The sequence below is a fragment of the Lissotriton vulgaris genome, chromosome 4_1 (genome assembly GCF_964263255.1).
Source record: "Lissotriton vulgaris chromosome 4_1, aLisVul1.2, whole genome shotgun sequence".
Taxonomy (NCBI): Eukaryota; Metazoa; Chordata; class Amphibia; order Caudata; family Salamandridae; genus Lissotriton; species Lissotriton vulgaris.
This window is the reverse complement of record NC_141691.1, coordinates 5,651,326-5,675,870: the sequence shown is the minus strand read 5'-3', so window position 1 is coordinate 5,675,870 and position 24,545 is coordinate 5,651,326. Positions and strand designations below refer to the sequence as shown.

General features: G+C 44.3%; 1 protein-coding gene across 1 annotated transcript in view; it reads right to left on the bottom strand.

The window, feature by feature from the left end:
- Positions 1-5,979: 5,979 nt before the first annotated feature.
- The window catches only part of LOC147718194 (extracellular calcium-sensing receptor-like), a 129,124-nt gene continuing 110,558 nt past the window's right edge, over positions 5,980-24,545 (bottom strand). Inside the window, exon 7 of the mRNA XM_086967158.1 lies at positions 5,980-6,890. Within this exon, the coding sequence (XP_086823284.1) occupies positions 5,980-6,890 (911 nt within the window). The remainder of the gene's footprint in view (positions 6,891-24,545) is intronic.

The window sequence follows — 24,545 nt, the reverse complement described above, 5'->3', positions numbered from 1 at the left end:
TTGCTACATTCACTAAACCTTCTTCAATATTCAAATTACACCTCAAAATTACCCGACCGTTTATACATACATCTAAAGCAGTTTTAGATACTGACTTTTCCAAAGAATCCACCTAAGACCCCCAAGTTTCTCCAAAACTAAATATTTGACTGTTTTCTAACAAAGGCTGCCTCTGCCTCTGTTATTGACAAAGAAATGTTGGCAGTCGAACAGCGGCTATCCATAGAGAGGAGTTCGTTTGTCTCCTTGGACCAATATTTAGTGAACAGCGGGGTGCCCAAGGCTAATGAGCATGGAGTCCTGGAAAGCTCACAAATTACGTCTATATCCCTAATTGAACTAACACGCCTCCTGAGAAAGCACCCCCTGTTACCAGGTCCTCCTGCCAAAAAGAAGAGGAAGTTGAAACATTTGTAACCCTCAGTTGGAGCAAATACCAGGTCCAAGAAAAATCTGCAGCACCTATCGCAAGGGCACCACCTGGGAAGGTTCCATGGGCTCCCAGTGATTCTACATGTTCTTTGCACTGTTTCTAGTCAAAACGTGGTTGTTACGCCATTTTTAAGTATATGACTTGGTCTCCCCCTGCAGCCCGCTGTGTATTGTGCTACTTACAACTCTGCTATTGTGTGCTTTGTGTACTAACCTCGTGTAGAGGATAGTAGAGAGTGTTATATTAATAAATACATATTTTATATAACTACTATGTGGTGCTGCTTTAATTTAATCATTCAGGAATTTACGTTCTTGTAATACAAGCTGCTTTACATTCCTTCAAGATTAAGCCTGAAGGCTGCTCACCACAGCTACCACTAGGATAGAGTTGTGTGCACTGGTACAGGGTGCCAGTTTAATTAGTGGACAACATATCCCAGGCCACCTTCTCACAATATTCTTTACCGAAACCTGTGTTTTTTTTCCATCGCAACTATGTGTATAGGTTTCTTTAGAGTACAGGGCATATACTATGGAACCCAGAAGAATCACACACGTGCCTGCTGTGCACTAGTGAATATCACAAGTAGTGTAAGAGTCAGAGTTATCTTTTAGAAGTAGGTGCACTCCCATCTCTGAAGGAATCTTCAAACTTTATGTACTCAAGCCTCACCGCTTTCACAATGGTTCTATGTATTCAGGTACCTTAAGGTACAGATGGGTTGAATGACTATGTGTCCTTTAGGTTAGCATAGAGTAGGCATGGCTCTGTAGGAAGAGTGAACATTAGAAGGTACCATTGGCTAATCCATGGCATTTCTAGGACCCCAGGAGATGAAAGTTTAACCCACCCCCTTGATTGATCACGGGTCTTTCTCCTGAGTCTAGCTGGCTTCCACTCTGGTTCAATGAAAGAGTCAGCAGCAGTGACAACCTAAAGGTCTCTCTGTCAACAGAGGTCCCGCGCCTGAAACTGCAAAAGACTTGGCTTAAGTAGAGAAGAAAAGATTCCATACAGGAGGCTCTCTCTTCATTTAATAATTTAAAAAAGGCTTCAGAGTAGAAAAGGTGACCCCATGGGCAGATTAGCTGCTGGGGATAGTAGTCTATTTCTTTATAGTATTTCTGACTATTATGCGTACATCACACCCATCTAAGTAGGGTCTCTCGAAGGTGCTCTGGTCCTTTATCCCTCCTAATGATCGAAGCAAGCCTGATGTTAGCTGCAAGCTGGTATGTTGGGAGATCTGCAGTTTTTCAAGTGTTCTTCATTGAAATCTATGGTCAATAATCTACAGTTCAGAGCACACTCTTCATTTTGCTAAATTTTTGAAATTCACTCAGTTGGAAGATTTATCACTAACTCGACCACACTCGGTACATTGAATATTTCATTTTTAGAAACTATTTATTCCAAACCAAAACCCATTAGTGGTGCGGTTCTTTATAAACACATAGGGCCTAATTTTCTATTTTTTGACACAGGGCAGAGCTGCACACCGAATATAGCATGTTACAATGCATACTTTTACATCGCGGTTACAACGCAAGTCATTACATTGACTTGCAGTAAAATTAGGAATGTATAATTTATTAATCCAACTCTAGCCTACGCAACAGTAGGGGTGTTGTAATAGTAAAGTATACTATTCCTTATGTTAGAGCACCGTCTACTGCAATTCGATGAAATGACTTGTGTATTAAAGGCATTGTATTGTAACAATGCGGTTGTTGTAACAACCACGCTGTAAAGGAATGGCGGTCTAATGAACATGATGTAAAGGTTGTTTCCCATAACACCACTATGCTGCACTGACCTGCATCAAAGAAAATGACAGGAATGTGCTGTATCTATGAGAGAGTATTTCTATCCTCTTCACTTCTGCTGGCACCCAATTGGCTGTTTTGCGCCACCTCAGGCACCCTCGCACTCTGGTCAAGGGTGACTTCATTATAGTAATGTTTTTTCTGCAGAAATGGACACCTTCCTCTACACAATCTAACAATGGAGTTATTTCCCTTGTTCTATATGTGGCTCAGAATTCAGCACACATAGAAGGAGAAAAAATGAGGAGAAATACAGATATTTCTCCTTGTTACACCTCCGCTGGGGTTGGGTACGCTTATGATGGATTTCCAGGTTTACAAGTGCTTGAAAGTCTGGGAATGAATCAAAATCCTTGGGTATTGCGTGATAACACCCACTGTATCACCTGTGGAACTTCTCTCTGTTGACGAGTAGGGCAACGCCGCAACTTGCACTGATTTGCTTTTCTTCATATCTGTAAGGCCATTAAAAGCCATGCAAAGCAGCTTGTGTAGCCTCATAGGTATGGATCAGCACGATGCACCACCGCTGCATAAAAAAAGCACCGATGGAGCAATGGGCTTGAAAATGATTCTCTAAGGGCTGCATTCACTAGATTTTGATGCAGTCAGTTTGTTGCACTGCTCTGCCCGGCATCAAGAGATAAGGGCAGAAATGCACTGTATCTGCAATATACAGTGCATGCCTGGCCTCTTCCACTGCCATAACATACAATTGGCAGCTGTGCGCTAATGCAGACATCCTTGCACCATTTTGCAGGGGTTTCCACATTGTAGGAATCATTGCACCTATAACCATGCACAGTGGCTTTTCCTGTCCTTGTAAATATGGAGGAGCAAGATACGCAACCAGTACGTCACAACATGTGATGTACTGGTGGTGCAGGGGGCTTCCTAGAGAATGAAAAATCCAATCCTCTGCCTCAGGCACATTTGCAACCTTGCGACCGTATCACAGGTGCTCCATTGTCTAATAAGTCCTGACCCTCCAGCGGAAGTTCAGGGAGTTTTGTTCTCTGTAGACAGGAGTACAAACTGAGAGGAAATACCTCTTACATATATCAGCACCTTAGTGTGTGCTTCACATACAGGGCACAGACAATCACATAGATCCCTGTCACACCCCCACACATAGGTCCCGAAGAAAGCCAGTTTAATAAAAAAAGGCCTGGCTGAAACTATTCGACCACACTGGACGTGGGAGACCACAAGTCAACTCCTACACGTCCCAAGCCTTTGTTTTTAACCTTTTACTGGGGCCTACCAATAAAGTAACCATTAGGGACCTCAAGGACAGAATTTTAAAATCTCATGCAACACACCTGCACAGCACACTCACCTGCCAAAAAACCCACTCTGCAGTAATATGGTGTTGCAGCACACCTGAGGCACACTTGGTGCCTCGGGTGGAGCCCGATGATGAAGCATGCCACCAACTAGGTTGGTGGGTGAGGGACTTCATACTAAACCAAATGGTTATCCCATGCAGACACATAGCTCACAGACATAGCTAGTTCTCTTTGATTAACCACTATATCCTAGGGGAAACAAACTATCTACTTTAGTTCCTTTCTCTCTCCTTGATTAACAGAACATTTGCAACCCTGGAAGGTGGGAACATAAGGTCCTCAAGAGGTGTACATCCGCAGAAGCCTAGTCACACCCCTAGGGTGGGCTACTTGGTTTGTACAACCGAATAAGGGTTCTTCCATTTATAAAAGTAAGGGAACAGAGGTGACCACATGCGCAGATTAGATGCTGGGGATAGTAGTCTATTGTCTAATAAATCCCACCACCCTAAAGCCCCTAAATAAGGATTTAAAGAGCTCTTCTGACATCAGAACCTCAGATCTGATTGACTTTCAACCAAATGACAAAAAGAGACCCAAGGCTGCAACTTCAGGGCCTGAACAAATTAAAGGGCATCAAAGACTACTCCTGTGGCAACCAACCTGCAACTGCTCAACTAAGACTCGTCCTGGACTAAAAACTGAATCTAAAGGAAAGAGGTACTCCCAGGTGCAAGCCAAAGGGTACTCCAGAACCCCCTTGGACTACAGGTACTAGTCCCCTGCAGCCTGGAGCTAAAACCACACCCACATCCAAAGAATCACTAACCATCTGGCTCGCCGAGGGAATCACCCGAAAGTAAATGTTGTATTAGTATGTGAGATAAGTAGTTCTAACCTCCAGCAAGTTCTGAGTGGCTACTCTTTACCACCGCACTCCAGGGCATCACAGTGACCAAAGGCTGAGCTTGATTCTGCCAAGGCTTATTGGTGGCCAGTCTGGCTACTACTACCTTGGTTCGATGATGTGGCTTGAAGTAACCCTGCAGCGTCCTTGACCTGCCACACCTGTGATTTTGCATCTTCAAAAGATGATCATGTTCTTCAGCAACAGGAACAGCAAAGGCAACTCTACACCCGAGCCCTATAAGCCAGGTAAACATCAACTGACTATCAGAGCCTGGTACCGGGACCCACTTCACCTTCCACCCTCTTCCAATAAATTCTACCTGCAAGAGACCGTTGTCACAAGTGTATTTTCTTATTTACTGCAAGGCTACCATTTTGTAAGATTTAAATGCAGAATTTTTTTTCTTTGAAAATTTCAAAAATTCTGTTATACTCATCCGATTGTATCTATTTTAGTGTCTACATTTATATCAGAATTGACCTTATTTCTATAAACTGGTATTAAATTTCATTTAATTCATGACAATTAGTTGTCATCCATGTTAGTACTCTGAAATACTTGTTTCTCTAATAAAGCCCGACTACACTGTGCCACACTACCAGAACTGACCTAGGGATTTATTAGTATGAATCAAAAGGAACTGTTTGCGGTATAGTGAGATTACTAAATCATGAAGTCTAGCCAGCCTTACTGCATAATAATCCACTATTTTACAATAGCATTCTTCAATTTCATGGGGGACAGACATAAGAAAAGCAAGCAAGGCTGAATTATGGACAGATATAGTTTATGCTGGCAATGTTTTGTTCTACTAGCCACTTCTACTCCCACTATTGTTTACGCACCAACCTTGCCTTTGGTCAGGCCTAGTGATGAGAATGAAATGAGGAGGATGTCAACTTTGCTCCTTACTCACTGCTCCATGGGAGGGTCTCTATAAAACATGAGTGGTCGAAAGAAGGATCCAGAAAAGTAATAGATGTAGATTTGCTTGCAGTACAATCCATTGAAGTAATTTCCCTCTGTTCCTTTCCCTGTGGCAAATTTTTCACATGTGCTCCAAATAGTCACCAACAGGAAGGTGCATTTTAGAAACCTGTTTCCCCTCTTCCTACAATTCCCACTAAAAGGAAGAGCAGAAATGCCCTGTGATTATATGGGTATGTGTACACCACAACTTTTTTAGTAAATATTCAACCCCATGCATCAGTTCAGTAAATGTATATCTTTCCTCCAATTCACTTGTGCCACCTGAGTTGTCCCTTTGTATTCTGAGTCCATATAACAATAAAAAAAGATCAGAACAAAAAGTGTACATTATTCAGTGTTATATAAGTGATGTTACATTTAGATTACTTGATAAGACATGCAAACACATCTAAGCTCCCTAGGGTTGTAGTCACTCTGCTGCTCATTGTAAAATATCCGATGATCCGATTAAGAGGTCTTGAATAGCCATGCTGTGCTATGAAAACACAAAATCCACATGTGCAGAAATTGATCAATCACATGTACACTTTATTGGTTATTGCTAGAGCCGGTCTTTTGCATTAAGTATTGCTTGGTATTCAAGTCCGGCCTCCAGAGGATGATATAACACTTGGGAATGAAGATGCATCCCAGTAACCCAGCAGCTGAAGACAAGATAGCGAAGATCTCCACGGCCACCATGTACTTCCCCTGTGTGCTCAGATATGCGGGTATAAATGAGATCCAGACGGCCAGAAACATAAGCATACTGAAGGTGAGGAACTTGGCTTCGTTAAAACTCTGCGGCAAATTACGGGCATAAAATGCAACTAAAAAGCTGACAGAGGCCAACAAGCCCAGATATCCCAACATCAGATAAAAGAAGAGAACAGAGCCCTCGTCACACTGGATGATGGTGGTGTCCTGTATCTGTATCTTCAATGGGAACGGAGGATCAAGAAGCAGCCAGACTGTGCATATCAGGACTGGAGCAAATGAACACATAAGGACCACTCCACTGGGGACTCTGGTCCCAAGCCACCTTGAAGACCGGCTGGTTGGATCGCGAGCATTGAATGCTATGATCACAGTGATGGTCTTAGCCAGGATAGTGGAGATACTGATGGCAAAGCTAATACCAAAAGAGTTTTGTCGGAGCATACAGGTCACCATCGATGGATAGCCAATGAAGGTAAAGGAGGAGAGGAAACAGAGCATGATGGCAAATAGAAGCACATAGCTGAGGACTCGGTTATTTGCTTTGACAATTGGTGTGTCTTGGTACCTTCTGAAGGCACAGAAAACAAACAGAGTGATTAGGAAGAGAAGGCTGGTTAAAAATGAAAGAGTTGTCCCCAAAGGTTCTGCAAAGGAGAGGAACTGCAGAGTTGTGGAAAAACATTGCGTCTGTCTTTCATTTGGCCACTGGTCATCAGGACACGGCCAGCAGTCAACTGAATCTGAAAGGAAAGAATGAGGCTGTGGATAAGAATTTTATGGCAAATGAAATAGTGTATGGACTGGCTATCAGGTTGAGTTTAGCACAAATTATAAGCTAATAAACAACAACAATAACAACAATCCTGTTTACAATAACAATTTGCATAATTGTATTGTCTGATTAATTGAGAAAGTGTTGGGGTCTTTTTGAAGATGGGAAGGCTATTCAATTCTGTTCTCACACCTCCCATCTCTCTACAACCTTCACTCCCCTTCCTATGCCTCACATCCCTGCCTCCCCTCTTCGTAATTCCATGATATTCCCTCCCTCTGACCTAATACCTCCCATCTCTCCACAACCTATACTCCCCACTATGCTTTACAACCCTGTTTTCCCTCTTGGTAATTCCCCCCTCTTCCCTCCCTTTGACCTCATAGTCCTTCACTCCTCCCACAAGTACCATTTAGCTCAACCCCCCTACTCTGCCTGTTGCCTGTACCCCTAAATTCAACATTCATCACCCATGGTACCTGGCCTGCACTTTCTCTCTTCTCCCCATTCCTGTGGTCTTCCTTTGACTTCCCTCCCTCCCCTCCCTGTACAGCCCCTTCTCCTCTAATCTTACCATATCCATGGCCGTCCCATAACCCCCCTCCTCCCCTCCATATCTCGCCCTCCATTTCTACTGCTCAATTTTCCCCTCCTATGTATGATCTCTATTCTTCACCTCTGCTCATCAACAGTGAAAATGTCACTGTAACTTCATCCACTCCTTTCTACCACCATCTTTCCCCCATCCGACCCTTGCATTACATCACTCTCCCCAGTCCCCCACAGCCCCCTGTCCTCCTTTGCCTACTTCACTTCCTCCCCCACCTCCAACCATCGCATCCCAACACTCTCCCTGGTCCCCCACAACCCCCTGTCCTCCTTTGCTTAGTCCACTGTCTCCCTTAACCATTGAGCCACCCTTCATTCTGTGCTCAGCCCACCTCTCCCTGGAAACTGAACTTGATTCTCTCATCTGTTCCATTTCCCAGCTTGAAGCGTCCATTTCACTCTTAAGTGCTAAGATATCCCCCTCCCGAATAACCTCACGAGGAGTTCCTTGCTCCCGCGCCCCGATAAAGCCAACCATAGTCTGTCCTCCACAGACATCACCAACTTACTGGCTAGCTACAAGACTACCAACGTCAATTCCCCTCCACTCTCTTCTCCTAACAATTCTACTCAATGCACCATTCAGACCATCTCTTCTATCAGAACTTACCAGCCTCCCCCTCAAGGGGCACCCTCATTCAAGAATCTATTCCCTATCTCCCTTATCAGTCCAGACACTCACATCACCAAACAGTTGTGTCTGAGATACATTGTATGCTCCATAACTGCAGATCTGCAACCAAACACAAACTGGAAATCTCTGACACTATCACCCACCACAATACTCTTTCTCACTGAGACCTGGTTTAATGACTCCTCTCACACTTTATTTGATCTTTTGATACCTACCGACTACTCAATCCACAGAAACGACAGAACAGACAAGATTGGGGGAGGTGTTGTGATTATCTTCAGAAACTCCCTTCAAATCAAAGCCTTTCCCACCATCCTCTTCCGCACATTTGAATGCCTCTCTCTGGAACTCCAAGTTCATCACGGTTCACCCTTCAGATTCCATGCCATCAACCACCCTCCTAGTAATTGCTCTTCCTTCATGGAGGAACTCATCAACTTCATTAGTGATCAATATTCACAAAGCCACAAGCAGATCTTCCTAGGTGATTTCAATCTTCACTGGGGCTCCATGGAAGACTCGGCTGCCAACAAGCTTGCAACCTTTCTCTCAGCTAACGATCTTGTCCAACACTGCTCGCAAATTAAACGCGCCAGGGGCTCAATTCTGGACCTTGTTATTTCTAAATCCGACCAGCTTACCATAGCTCCCCCTATCCATGTAGACTAGTCAGACCATTTCCTCATTTCATTCCGTTTTCACCTCTCGTACATTATACCTCTTGGCCAACCTAAAAGGGCGTCTACTTGGTTCCACAACACAAAAAACATTAATCTTGAGACTCGATGTGATTCTGCTATGCGTTCACTTCCTAGTCTAGACCCCAATACAGATGTCAATGATCTCACCCCCATTGCCTCTCAATTCTTGAAGTCGAAATCAACAAGGTTGCTCCACTCCAAAGAAAAAGGAAAATACCCACTCCCTCAGCTCCTTGGTTCAATAAAGCTCTCTATGATGAAAGGAAAAACCTTAGAATCTTGGAGAAACATTGGAGACAATCTCCATCCACCTCCAACCTCTCTCTTTTACGTTCAGCAAGATCCAAATACCACGAGTACACCTTCCAGGAAAAAACACCACATTTCAGATCCTTCCTCGATTCAGCTAAAAACAGACCCAAAAAACTTTTTGACCTCATCAAAAACCCAAACTTTTCTCGTAAAACCATCAATCCTGAGGACGCTTCAAATAAAGCAACTGACTTCGCTATATTCTTCGATCAAAAGGTAAAATCACTGGTGGAACAGGTTACCCACCCCACCCCATTGAGGAGCAAAAATCCTTATTCACTTGGCAGAACTTTGCCGCCAGCTCGGAAGATGATCTCCTCAAATGCTTCCTCGAAACTAAGCCCTCCAACCATTCTTCTGACCCCATACCCAGTGTCATCACCATTGATTTCTATACCAATACTCTCTCCTACTGGACCAGGCTAGTTAATCTCTTTCTCAGTCAAGGATCCCCCCAGTTGTCCTCAAAACAGGACAGGTTACCCCTTCTAAAAAAAACCTCTGCAGATGCGAACAACCTCAATAACTTCCGTCCCATCACCAATCTCCCTTTTCTTTCATAGATCACAGAAAAATGAGTTGCAAAACAAAGTTCCCAACACATTATGGACAATAATTTCCTTGACGTGTTCCAGTCTGTCGTTATTCAAAATTGCAGTACCGAAACAGCCCTGCTGCGAGTGATCTATGATGCAATGCATATATACCTAATTCAGGGGAATTGTACCTTCTGATTCTTCTTGACCTCTCTGCAGCCTTTGACACAGTGAATCACAAAACCCTCCTTAGCATTCTTCAACAGAGAATGGGTGTGGAAGGCACAGTACTCAAATGGTTTCCTCTCGGACAGATCCCAAATGATCAAGATTGCGAACAGTCTCTTGTCTCCACTCGTGGTTGGTCAAGGCATCCCTCAAGGTTCTATACTGGCTCCCACTCTGTTTAATCTCTATCTGGAACCATTAGGGAACCTTCTAAGCAAATGTGGAATCCTCTACCATCTCTGTGCGGATGACACCCAAATCTACCACAAGGTGTCTTCCCCTCATGATCTCTCACTACTCAGCTCTACTCTCAACTCTATTCTACTGGATGTTAGCTGATCAACTCATTCTCAATTCCTCCAAAACTAAATTCCTCCTTCTATCTAGCTCTCTCTCCCCGCCTCCTTTCAATCCTGGATGGTTCAGTTGAATTTACTCAACCGTAAACCCATCATTGTCGACTGCGCTAAATCTCAAGGTGTCATACTTGACAAAATACTCAACCTGATCTCACACATCAACGCGCACGTTATCAGCTGTGCCTTCTTTGGGGTATTCATCAGGTCTTCCCAGAGAAAGACCTAAAAGCCTTGGTCCAATCTCTAGTTCTCTCTAGACTGGATTATTGTAATTCTCTTCTGACTAGTCTTCAAAAATCTCACCTCTCCCCCCCTCAAATCTGTCCTCCATTCAGCAGCTCGCATCATTTCAGGGTCAAACGAAGTGACCACATCAATCCTATCCTGTCTTCTCTCTAATGGCTTCCCATCGAGGCTAGAGCTATTTACAAAACAGCGTGCATCACCCACAAAGCTTTGCACTCTTCCTTCCCTCACTATCTGGCGAATAAACTGAAATTGTTTGGAGGCTCAAGACCTTCTCAGAATGCCGAAAAGTTCTTGCTTGAGCCCCACTCCTTCAAAAGGGAAAAATGAATGGCTCAATTATTCTAAGGTATTGTGGTGAGAATCTGAAATTTGCATCCTCCTTTACTCTGTGCCATCACCTCCATCCAGCTATTCAAAGCAGACCTAAAATCTCTTCTAGTCCAATGACACTTTCAGAACTGATTCCTTCCTTCTCAGACCCCGCCAGGAAGTTCTTTCGTCATTGTATATTTTTTTATATTTATTTATATTTTTGTCTGTACATTCTTTGCTTGCTGTGTTTGATATTGTGTTCCTTTTGCCTGCAGTGTTTTGATTCTGTGGCCTGCTATTTTTGTATGTTCCATTTTTTTACCATTTCGCTCATGTAACGTAACTGCTTCTATTGTACAGTGCTCTGACACCTTCGGTAAAGTCTGCACTTTATAAAAATGCATTAAATAAATAAATAAATAAATACACTATTAGCTATAATACAGGAATTATCTAGTGAATTCAGAGTGGTTTAACTAGGCATAATCTGATTGGTGGTGGTAGTTTTTTTCAAAATCCTAGATTGAATTCCTTTGATTATTTATAGGTCAAAATCTTTAGTTGTTACTCTTGACAAGAGAAATCATCTCCAATCACAGATTAACAATTTGGGTGAGTCGGGGCATATCTTTGCTGAGCAGCAGGATGGCCGCACCTTAGAGGGCTCTGCCGGTCGGACACCAAATCGGTTCATTCATCTGTTATTCTAGGGGTGCCTGACACTGTAAAAACATATGTACGTCTTTGCACTACACTCATGACATACCTGCTGCAAGCAATAACTGGGCGGTTGCTCTCAAGGCTCATATTGAGGCATGTGAAATTGGTCCTCCCGGGGCCTGGTGTTGCCTAGCTGGGATGTTGCGGTTGGCTGGAAATTACTACTTGGGTTGCCCCCACTTGCCACACCTTGTGCCGTGCCCACCATGGCTGGTTCATGCTACTCATGGGTCATGGCTGGCTGTGTCCTCTGAGCTATGGGCAGGACCCACCTGATGCCCCTTTGAGAATGCTGAGCTGGAAGGGCGTCCCATGATTCTCCTCTATCATGTTTGGGCACACCATCTACCTGTTATCCCTGGAGGAGGGGGCTGGGGCACAGCCACTGTATGGGCTGTGGCACTCACTATAAGTGTGCCCACGCCCAACTGCTTAGACCAGTGGGTGCGCAGGGCTCAAGGGTCACCGGTCCCCTATCGCAATGGGGTTGCAGCTCATTCCTCAGCTGGTGCTGTCTCCCACTTGCGTACAGCACCCTCAGGTTTGCCTGTCCCCAGCATCTGGGCTTGTGCATCTGAGGGCTGAGTGGTGTGCTAGTGCATCTGACATGGCAAACCCTGCTGTGGAGCCTAGATTCAGTTGTGGGCTGGCGACTGTGGTGGAATGCTCTCCGGCATGTAACTTATAGCCCTACTCCACAGGCTGTCCACTCCTCCATGAACAATTGGGCCTCTGTGCTCTCCCATGGGTTGTGCGTGGTCTACATCTCTCGCAGAGGCAACTCTTCCCTTAGGGCTACAGTCCGCATATCATAGTGTCTCCGTTAAAAACACAGTTGCAAACCTGCTGGACTATACCAATGAGGCCCTGTTCCACCTCAAATTGGGCAGCCAATTAAATCTGGCCCCACCCACCACACCTGCTACACCCTTTCCAGGTGTCCTGTTGCTGGCTACACTAACTGAAGTCCTGAGTCTGCTTGTGCCCCCTGTGCTGGTAGGAACCCAGGGTTAGGCGGGTATCTGTGAACCTCTGCTCTCCAGGCTGAATACATCAGCTCACAATTTCATTCCAACCTGGTAGCGATTGCCGACTTGCTCTTCTCTGTTTGGGTGCCCCTTGCTTAGGTTTGCCCATGCCAATCACACCTCCCATTGCACATCATGGACAAACACATTACCAAAGAATCCAAGCTCTCCTTTGAGAACAAGTGCCCTCCTCACCATGCTGACTAGAGTCAAGATCCTAAGCCCACTGCAGCTAGCGTGGGGCACAGTGATTCGCAGGATATAGACCATTGTGCTTTATTTATGGATGATAAAACAAGACTGAAAACCATTAAATCTAAACTTGACCTTCTTGCTATCAGACTAGATCAATACAAATAATGTGTCGACAAATACAACATCTGAGCTGACCAGCTAGGAACCTCGGTCTAGATGACTTCCAGGCTGACCCTAAATTTGTATTTTGTATTTGTTTATTCCAAGTTTCGGGTGGTACCCGGGAGGAAGATTTACCACCATGTATGACGGTGTGGACCTTTGGCACTGTCAAAAGGTATTTGCTATTGGATCTAAGGGTTCTTGCCTGTTGGTGTATAGTGAGTTTTTTAGCTAGGTAGTGAGGTCCTTTGTTATTAAGCGTCTTATGCACCAGACAGCACAGTTTGAAATGGATCCTCTTTTTGATTGGAAGCCAGTGGAGGGTCCTTAGACTGGGTGCAGAAGTAGAATGTGGGGGTATATTAAGGACCAGTCTTGCTGCTCTATTCTGCATGACCTGGAGCTTGGCCAGGAGTTCTACATTAGAAGAGGCAAGAAGAGAGTTACCGTAGTGCAGGTGACTAATTGTTAGTGCCTGTACTAGGGGGATGCGGGAGGAGAGTGGGATCCACTTGAATATTTTTCTGAGACTGTCCATAAGTCCACAGCAAATGCCGACCAGATTGTTAATGTGATCTGACATAGAGATTTTGGAGTCTAGAATTACACCAAGGTTGCGTGCAGCTGCCTTGGGAGGAGGACGAGGTCCTAGGATAGGGGGCCACCAGTCGTTGTTCCGTAGTTTGGCTGCGTTCCCAAAAGCAGAATCTCTGTTTTGTTGCAATTAAGGAGAAGGTGGTTGTTCATCATCCAGTTGTTTAAGGATATCATACAGAGTTTGAAGCGCTTTTTGGTCTCTGGGACATCTGATCCCATGGTGATTAACAGCTGAGTGTCATCTCCCTAAGACACTGTTTGAATTCAAAAAGATTTGAAAAGTTTGGCTAAGGGTGACACGTACAGGTTGAATAACGTAGGGCTCAAAATGGAGCCCTGAGGGACAACTTGGTCAATAAATTGGCTATCCAAGGAGAAGTCTCCTATTTGAACTGTAGTAGAGGAGTCCGCCATATAGCAACTGAGCCAGTTCAGGGCTACGCCTATGACACCAGATATGCACAGGCAATCAAGAAGGATGCCATGCGAGATGGTGTCGAAGGCAGCCGATAGGTCAAGTAAGACCAGTATTGCTGATTGTCTGGCGTCAAGGGAAAGTCTGATATTGTCGACCATTTTGAGTTGGGCCGTTTTGGTGCTGTGGAATGCCCTAAATCCTGATTGGGGGGATCCAGTAATTTATTATTTTCCAGGTGATGGGTAAGTTGTCTATTTACCAAAGACTCCAGAATTTTGCCAAAGAATGGTAAAAGGGATATTGGTCGATAATTGAATAACTGCTTGGGATCAGCAGAAGGCTTATTTAAAATGGGTCTGATAATGTCCTCTTTCCAGAGGGTGGGGACCATGGACTGCAACAGGGAGTGGTTACATAGTGCAGTAAGGTGGGGAAGGAAGACAGGGCCAATTTTGGATAGGACTTGTGCAGAGGTGGGATCGGTAGGAGAAGCTGATTTGATACGATTAAGAGTGGACAGTACTTTGTCCTCTGAAACTGTTCGGAAGTCAGTGAGAGGGACAGTTTGGAGATATAGGGGGTCAAAATTACTCCCACTGGGTATGAAATAGCTTGTGAATATCATTGATCTTTTCAACAAAGAAGGTGGAAAGGGAATTCACCCACTCCTGCGAAGCAATTAGCGGTTGTTGACAGGAGGGAGGGTTGGTGAATTCCTTAACGGATTTCCTGGGCAGGTGTCTCAACATTATAAATGCTACAAATCTGGAAGCACAGTCCAGAAAACACAATCTCTGTATCACTGGTATTCCAGAATCTACAGCTATCACCTAGATGGAGGACTATGCTGAGAACTTGCTGAGTGAACATTTTGGAGTAGGTCTGTTGGTGTTCTCCATTGTGGAGTGTGCCCACCTCTCTCCTGACCCGAGGTTGCCTGCATGTGTTCTGTTTTGCTTCATAGTGGCACACTTATTGAACTACTGAGACCGTGATGCAGTCATGTGACTGGCACGTGAACTTGGATCCCTTCAGAACCAGGGTAAAAACATCTCATTTTCACCCTAACAGTGCAAGCTGCCTGCTGGGTCTTCCTACCTGTCTAAAAACTCTTTCAACAAGCGGATGTACCCTGACAACTTGCAGGATTAACAAGAATGCAAAATGTACCTTTTTTTGCTGAAGTTAAAATTTGCTAAAAATGTAGAAACTGCAGTTCCAGGCAGACTCAATTCACTCATCAGTGGGTGCCCAGATCAGCGATAATGACTGATTGACTACAGTGAAGGACATTTTCGATTGTTTACCTCCATGGGTGGCTCTGAGTGTGGTCTATATCTCTTTAACCTCCTATAAATTTGACCACTCTGTGCTATTAGCAATGTAACTCCTAGGCAGAGCTCGCCCTCTTCATCCTCTGTCTTACCACAAAGCCACCTATGCAGGGGTGTTTGCCCTGTGTTTCCTTGTCCCCGTGGGATGACTCCCAAACTAGTGGGTGGGAGGCTAAAGCAAATAGCCTTATTGGGCAGTTGGTGTGGGTGGGGGGTTGCGGATTGCTTTGTTTGAGCTGTTGTTTAGTTTCCTGACTTTATTCACACCCTTTTCGACACCATGCTGCCACAATTGCTCAAAACACAATTGTCAACTGCTTGAACCATGACACTAGCCATCAACAGCCTCGTCCCATGACACTCTCCTGGGGATAATATAGCCAATATCTCTCGGATTGCATTGCGGGCTTAATGATCATAAAAAGTCATGCCTTGTTTATGCCTTTTCACAGAGACACAAAATAACAATTTGCTTTTTATAAGAGACACTTTTGAGTGCCCATTGGACCATGGCCTGCAAGTACACTGATGTATTCTCCTGCATACTCAAACTACACTGGGGATGTTGCTGTGCTTTTGCACATGTTTCTCCGCTGACAGTTATCTCATTCTCTCATAGAATATTATACCAGAAGGTTCCTTGCATAGGTGGCCAGTGATGGTGGCCACAGTGTATGAACCAAACTTCTATGACCCCGACTTCTTTTCTGGTATTAGGATAAAAATCTCATGCTTGGGCCCATGGGCTCTCATATGGAGCCGTGATTTTAATGCCATTATGGATAGCTAATTGGATCTCTCTGGGGCCTCACATCCATGTTCCCCTACAGCCCTGAACAAATAGTCCATGACAATTGCCTGCTAGACGACTGGGGAAAAGCACACCCTCTGACTCGAGAGGGCACTTGCATTTTAGCCTTTTATAAGGCTTGGTTCTGACTTGAATTCTGGCTGGTGTCCAGGGATAGCCAATCTTGGATCTCCTCGCTATCTCATCTACCATGTGTAGTTTCTGTCATGCTAATGTCACAGATTCTGCAGGTGCCTCCTCGTGCCTTTACTTGATGCTTGCCAGAGGGAGCACTACTAGACGCAACCTTTTGGGAGGAGATCTGTGATGACATATTGAAATATTTCACACATAACGTAGGCTCTGTCCAATCACCATCCACACATTGGGAGGCATTCAAGGTGGTAATAGGGGGCACATTTATTGCAATCCAAGTTTCTGAAGGCCATCAGGGGTATTCTAGCTAGACTTAAAAGAGATATTCAGTCTCTGGAAGAACATTAGTGTTAGAATTCTTGAAAGATGACAGGACGCAGTAGAATAGGAGATACAATTACTTTCACTCTAATGGCACTGACGCACTAGCCAGCCTCTGAGACAAACTCTCTGGATCGCAGGAGGAAGCCCTTTGTGAAAGTCGCTTTTTACACAACCATTCTAAAGCTAAAAGGTATCCGCCAGAGCAAGACACTTGGAAATATCTTACATACCCCTTGAACCTCTGCTTAAATCACTGAACTCCTGGACTCCAAACCTGTATCCTCTACAACTGAACTTCTAGAATTCATGACCTCCTTTAATGCCCAATTATATTCCTGGACCTCAACTGTAGATACTGTAGATACAGGCCGCAAAGGTTAATTATTATGGCACTCTACAGCTGTCATGGTTTGATAATATGTATTTGTAAAGTTCAAGCATATCACCCATCAAGGGTTTCAAGGCGCTAGAAACCATTGGACATATGAGGTCAGCTATCATTCAGAGTCACATGACGAGCTGAGCTGCTGCCGGCGATTGAACCATACTCCCTGTGCTCCTGAGTCAGCCACTCTGGCCGCTGCATCACAACTTTCCCACCTATTGCATGCTTGGTCATGATCACAGTGACTATGTAGACATGTCCATTCCCATAGAAGACTTTGAACTGCTCAAGATGGCAATGCCCTTTGCACTAACCTTGATGCCTTCCCCACTTAGCCTTCCTCCTATTTCTGAACCCACCTGATTTGAAGAAATTAATCAAGTTATAAGAAGTCTATTTGGTGATAAGGTGCCTGGCCTTGATGGGCTCACCACTGACTTTTATCAAAGAGAATACCTCATTACTAGCTCCTGACCGAGCCATGTTCCAGGGCACCCTGGACACAGGAGCGCCGTCACCTTCACTGAAACAGAGAGGTATCATTATACTCCTTAAACCAGGAAAACCTTCCAATCTCTGTGATTCTTATCGACCCCTCTCATTAATATTTGTGGACAGTAAAATCTTTCCCATGATCCTTGCAATGGACTGCAGCCTCCCCTGCCTATGATAGTATGACTGGATCAGTTAGGCTTCACCCCTGGCCACTCAGCATCTCACAATCTTCACACAATATATGCAGTCACGCACCGCCTTGAGCTGTGATTCTCGGCAATTGCTGACCTACTTGATGCTACTAAGGAATTTGATTTGCTGCAATGAGAATACCTCTTTCCCTTTCTAGCCCGGCTAGGTCATAGCCCTGGCTTTGTCAAACAAGTGCAACATCTGTACACCCTCCGCACCGCACAGTGATGCCTAAATAGGCAAATCTCTGACCCTCTTCTAGTTACATGGGGCATGCAACAGGGGTTCCCATTGTCACCGCTCTTTTTTGCAATCACAATTGAGCCATTGGTGGCAAGGAGGGGCATTGAATTCACATTCAAGGGACTGGCGGTGTCCTCGTATGTGGATGATATCACTCTGTATACCTGCAGACCAAGGCATAGTTCCAAGGAGTTATTTGATGTTTTACTACCAGCTGTGTTATAACTGGTGCATCCATCATAGCGAAGTGCTTAGAGATTGAGGTTGTGCTAGTATTGTTTTGCTATTCCGTCGGTGCCTAAGCAGTATATGTGAAGGAAAGTAAGTGTTTTTTGACTTTACTCAAAAGTAAACACTCCACTGTGGTAGATTCCTTCAACTGTATTACTGTGTGTTATTGGCAAATGCTTTACACATTGCCTCTTAGATAAGACTGACGGCTCATACCAAGATACCAAGGGGTGAGCAGGGGTTATTTTAGAAGTGTAATTCCCCCCGTCCTAACTAGACTGAAGGGTCCTTACTTGGACAGGGTACAAGCATGCCAACCAGAGTCACCCATTTCTAACATGGTCTAAACACCTAAAGTGTCTTTACTACACTTTCCTTTAGTACAGAAATCATTACAATGGCTTGCCTTAGGGAAAGCACTGGACTTCAAATATTATAATTTACTATTCCAACTCCAGTCTACGCAACAGTAGGGAAGGTGTTGGACTTTAAATCGAACACCAGTCTAGCCACCTGTTCTCTAAACTTGCTGTAACGTCTTGCATGGTAAAACAATGCGTCCTAGCGAGGCAGCCATTGTTGAGACAGACTTCTAAAGGCACTGTGTAGTTTAGACTGCGGGTTAATGGACGTTTTCTGCCAAACTGACCGCCACCCTTCCACAGAACAGAGACACAAAAAGCTCAATGGCCAAGGTGAACAAGAGCCTCATACAGCTCGATATCACCTACTAGGACAAAATTGCTCCTCCATTAATCCTGGCTATCAAGGAAGATTTACTCATTGTAAATAACCTTCTCAATCCCGTCTTTCTTTTTACTACAAACAACAAACAGGAACGATCTTAGCAACTTGTCTAACGTCTTCTCTATATCCAATTACATGACCATCGGCATTCCAGAGCTCTCAGAGTTTTGTGCAAGATTCAGAAAAAGTGCTATAAGTTCATCTGTGTTCCTCGCTAGTATAACTCTACTCTGGTCTGTTTGAACCAAGTTCACCATCAATCGTGCCAATCAAATGGCCAATATGTTAAGTAGTACTTTTTACTCCACATTTAATAATGGCAATTCCATGTAAGACTTAAAATCAAGAGGAGCCCGATTCTGGTTGGTCAGTACCACTACAATTATCTCTCTTATTGTGCATTGGAGTCTTCCCCTTTCCATGGCATTGTTTTGCATAGCTAAACATTTGGGAGCAATCATCCATGTATATATTGCATAGAACTCTACCCGTAATATACCTCCCAACAGTGTTTTTGCTTTTTCTGGCTGATTCATAGCCAGTTTGATCTCTTGTACTAATATTGATGAGTCTGATTCTTCTAGTTGGGTCTCTGAAATTGTGGTCTGCGAGATCAATCTCAAATATGATATAATCCCTTGTCTACTGGTATCAGCCACCCCGCTGTAAAGGTTCTTGTAGTAGTTAGCAAATATGTAATTTATTTGGTGTTGCCTATGCACTATGTGAGCAGAAGTGGAATGGAGGGCACTTTTTGAGATTCAGTTTGCTTCAGTGCGTACCAACCATGCTGGCAGCTGTTCAATCTTTCTCCCTCTAAATGCTGCCTGGCTAAACATTCCCAATAATGCACCCTCTGAATGCCCATGTTAATTGTATCACACACTTTTGATGCACCAATACGGACCCCTCATCTTCATTTAAATATTTGTCAATGTGGCACCCCTCCTCCACCCTAGCAGCTTCATCTAGCACGTTGCAGCCCCAAGTAGGTCTCTATGATATGAGTTCAGCAACTGTAATGGACAATAGCAGTAAATTATTGATTGACAGTGTATGTTGTGTGTCCCGATCTCCACATGTCAAATAATATGTCTAGTGAAGTGTGTATTTCTTGTACCAGTGATTAGAAAGAAAACTCCATGAGTTGTTGGTGTGCCTCCCCCATCTGTCAATCAGATTCCACTGACTTAACCAAATCAAAAAAGGTTGGGCATGCACCATTTGTTACCATATTAAAATCCCCTCCTATAAACGCCTTATCTCTGAAGGATGACAGTGCTGAATTCAGCTCCATTAGATCTTGTATCTGATTGACATTATGCCTGTATATGAACATTAGCGCTCACTGTGCACCTACCAAAAGGCATTTTCATATCACATAACAACCCTCAGTATATATTTATGTGAAGCCCAACACATATGGAAAAAGGTGAGCATGTGTTTCTGCATAAGTGCCTCTGCCATTTCATTTCCAGCTTTCTGAGCTCAGCTGCCATAAGATTGATTTCCCGGACATAAGCCACTTGAGGTTTTCTCCGTTTTAGATACAACAAGACTTTACGTCTCTTTGCTGGGGCATCCAGCCCTCTAACATTCCACCTGAGCCAATTATATCCTCCTAATTGTGCCATCTACATTACCTCCATGAACCAGTGCCCCGGGATTTGCTCCTATATTAGTTATCTGTTGGTCACCCTTGTCCCAACTCACCAGCCCCATCCAACAGCTTTCATTCTGATAAGTGTATCTGTAGCTACTTCCAACCTATATTTGCCAAAACCTTAGAGATTAGCAAAACAAGTTTTTGAATAATGCCTTCAGTTGTTATTTCCTTTCCCACTCTGGAGTTAGTGGAACCCATCATGCAAGCTTTCCTCCTGTACATTCAGTTTGAGCGTGTACTCAGGAACAACTATACATACAAAATTCATATTCCAGATAGACTCCCTATCCATTCAAAAATTGTTCAGTAACCCATTGATCAAGTAGGTCTGCCATGTTCTTTATATGTGCTGCACCATCCAGACCCAACTATAGGTCATAGGTTAACCTCCCACTTTACCTTGATTATCCATTAGCTACCACCTTTCCAATCGAACCCTTTCCTGAGAGAAGTTCAGCAGTCATGGGCGTCAAGTCTGGGCCCTGAGTCAGAGCCCCCAGTTCACTCTGACCATCCCTGTTATCTTCTAAGACTGTATGTTCAGTTTCTGACCCTGAATCCAATGAGCTTTGATCTCTTCGGACATCCACTGCCCTAATGCTGTGAAATCACAAAATGATTGTATTTAAGACATGTTTGATATTTGATATTTATGGGTATTTGTAAAGCGCAGACGTTCGCTCCCAGGGGAGCATCATGGCGCTGAGCGAGCTACAGTGAATAACTGAAAAGTGGAATGTGGTGAGAGAATTGAGGCTAGATGGCAGCCAGTACAGAGGTGTCAGGTTGTTGGTACACCCATGTCTTAAGGAGTTTTCTGAAACTGTTCTAGTTTTCAATTAATCTAAGGTTTGCTGGAAGGTTGTTCCAGGCCCAGGCTGCCAGGACAGTGAAAGATTTCCCACCTTTAGTATTATATTTGAATCTGAGGATCATGATGAGATTTGTCCCAGAGGATCTCAAGCAACGTGGGGGATTGTAACGCATAAAGCCATTTGCCAAGTAGTGGGGCCCTGTGTTTTGTATGGATTTGAAAACAGTGAGGAGCAATTTAAAGAGGATTCTTTTGTGCAATGGTAGCCAGTGCAGAGATTTTAGTGCTGCTGAGGCTGATGACCTTCTAGGGAGTTTTAGGACCAGTCTCGCAGCTGCATGTTGTATGCTCTGCAGCTTTCGGAGGGTGGACTTTTTCACTCCAGCCATTAATCCATTGCAGTAATCAAGTTGGGAGAGTATTAAGGCTACCGCGACTGATTTTCTAGCTGCAATGGGGAGGAAGTCAAAACATTTTTTCAAGGATTTTATGAGTCCAAAACAGCATCCAGCAGTAATCCTAACGTGGTCATCGAAAGAAAGGGATGAATCGAATTGCACGCCAAGGTTTCGTGCTGATGATACTGCACTGGGAGGGGCCTCCGATCCCAAAGGCCACCAGTCTTTCGGACAGAAAGACAGATTTTTACCCAGCGGAATGATTTCTGTCTTGGCACTATTGCATCTTAAGTGGTTTGTATTCAGCCATTTGAATACATCAGAGAGGCAGTTTTTGAACCGTAGGTCCGCATCCGACCACTTTTTGTCGATGGTGACGACAAGTTGTGTGTCGTCGGCATATGACGTGACAAGGATCCCATGCGATTCTATTACAGCGAGGAGGGGTGCCATGTAGATGTTAAAAAAAAGAGGACTTAATATAGACCCCTGGGGCACTCCGGATGTGATGGATTTTTCGCTGGATAGATAGGGACCAAGGGACACAGTCTGGGACCTATTAGATAGGAAAGATGTAATCCATGCCAAGGCTGTGTCTGTCACGCCAATCTCTCGCATTCTGTTAATCAGGATGACATGCGAGATAGTGTCGAATGCAGCTGTAAGGTCAAGCAGGATGAGGACTGCTTGCCTTCCCTCATCCTGCAGGAACTTGATGGAATCTTCTAGTTCGATCAAAGCTGTTTCGGTGGAGTGACCGGAACGGAAACCCGACTGTTGAGGGTGCAGGATGTTATGGGCCTCTGCAAATGTTTTTAGCTCTTCATGTACTAGCTGTTCCGTGATTTTACTAAGGACAGGTAGTAGAGAGATGGGGCGCATGTTGGTGAGGTCCGTTGGCGATTTATTCTGCTTCTTCATCAGGGGTTTGACACGATGTCAATTTATTACGGTCAGTGTTATCTAGCTGCTTATAATTGTTGGTTGCAATCTCAATAATTCAGGAAACTGCAATGAAACATCTCTGTGGGCCCCCAGTAAAAGATACTAGCCGGTTAAAAAGAAGAGGTGGTGTACCTTTTGAAAATATTTTGTGCGTACCAGTTCTCAAAATACTCCTCTGTAACTCTACCTTCTAATGCTTCTGAGAAGCCCACAATATACACATTATTGCACTGCTAACAAACCTCAGTAACCTCTAATCCATTTACACAATGAGACATGTTATTTGTCAATGTAGCTCACATACAATATATCGAAGTGCTGACAGTGTAAATGTATGATTGTGACCCTTTCATTTAGCAGTTACTGCATAAAGCTTGGTCTCAAATTATGTTTTGGTATCAAGGATTGCTTGTAGTATGACCTCAAATTTGCAATTGTGTAATTTCAGCACAGCTTCCCTAGCTGTTGGGGCATTATACGTCAAAACGTCATTAATTTGCTGCACCATAACATCTTTGTGACCAATTTAGATGTTTCTGTTTCTTAGTTTTCACCATTCATCTCTGTCAAGACATCCACTAGGTGTGTGTCTATTACCTGTTCGTATTATGGCCAAAACATAGGGGACATTGCTTCCTGCTACGAGGCTGGATCTCCGTGCCCATTTGCCAATGAGTACTCTACATTCTCTGCTTGCATCAGTTGTGCTTCCCTGTAAGCCCAGCCACTGTTAAATCATTACCAGCTTAAGCTGTTGGTCACTTCACATGTCTTCAAAGAGATAATTATAATTGGAATTGGAATTGGAACTTCTAGAGCTCATAACCACTGCCAGGTCTCTAACCGCTGTGAGAGGGAGCCCAACCTTGGACCGTCTACCAGAGAGTGTGTTGTGATTTGGTTAGCTTGGGCCCCAGGCTTCCGCATAGAGAAGTGATTTTAGCTTCTTCCTAAATGGGAGGAGGGAGGTACTGCCATATGTGTGTTTAATCTGTCACTTACTCAACCAATACATCACACTTGATCAGCCCCCCGAAAAATACAACAACTCAACGTATTACTCAACTTATCACAACTCACCTTACCAAAAATGGAGTGCCTTTTCTTGAGGAAATAAGTTTCTATTGTTGCCCTTGTAAGGAGCACCCGGGCCACCATACCTCTGTGTCTAAATATTATTGTGTCTTAGTAATCAGGGCTGCAAATCTTCTCAACACGGCAACCCTCCTATAGTTCTCCTGAGCCTGGAGGTAATTCCGTCCATACGTGGGGCCTCCAGCTGTCCAGGCAGTGAGGGTGCCAGCAGGCTTTTGCCCATTTTTGATATTTCAGACGACTGCTGTGCCCCACAGCTCTGTTTCAGATGCTCATCACAGCATGGCCACCTATTCTGCGTGGTATCTGCCATCTTGGCATGCAACCTTTCTCCTTTGTTCGCTGATGTATTTTGTAAAGACTGGGGGAAATAGAGGAGACCAGTGGGCACTCACTTGATCATTTCCAATTGCTTCATAGGTCTGTTGTCATTCCCGTCACCAAGACAAGAGCATGTTTCAGCAGGGCTGCTATGCCTCTGTTTGACCATGGCCTCTTTGGCCCTTTACTCATTCTGCATATGACTGCCATTTGCGGTGGGCTGCTAGGTATCAGGACAGCCTTCACAATCTCAATCATTGTAGAACCCTCTTGAGCCCCTCTGTATTCACGGTCAGGTCACAGGCAATACATTAGCCACTCTTTGGGGCTGGCCAAGCTAGAACACCACTGAAGTGCGACCTGCTCCTTTAGGCTCATGGACATGTCCCATTCACATATTTTCTTTTCTCCATTTCTTACAAATGTG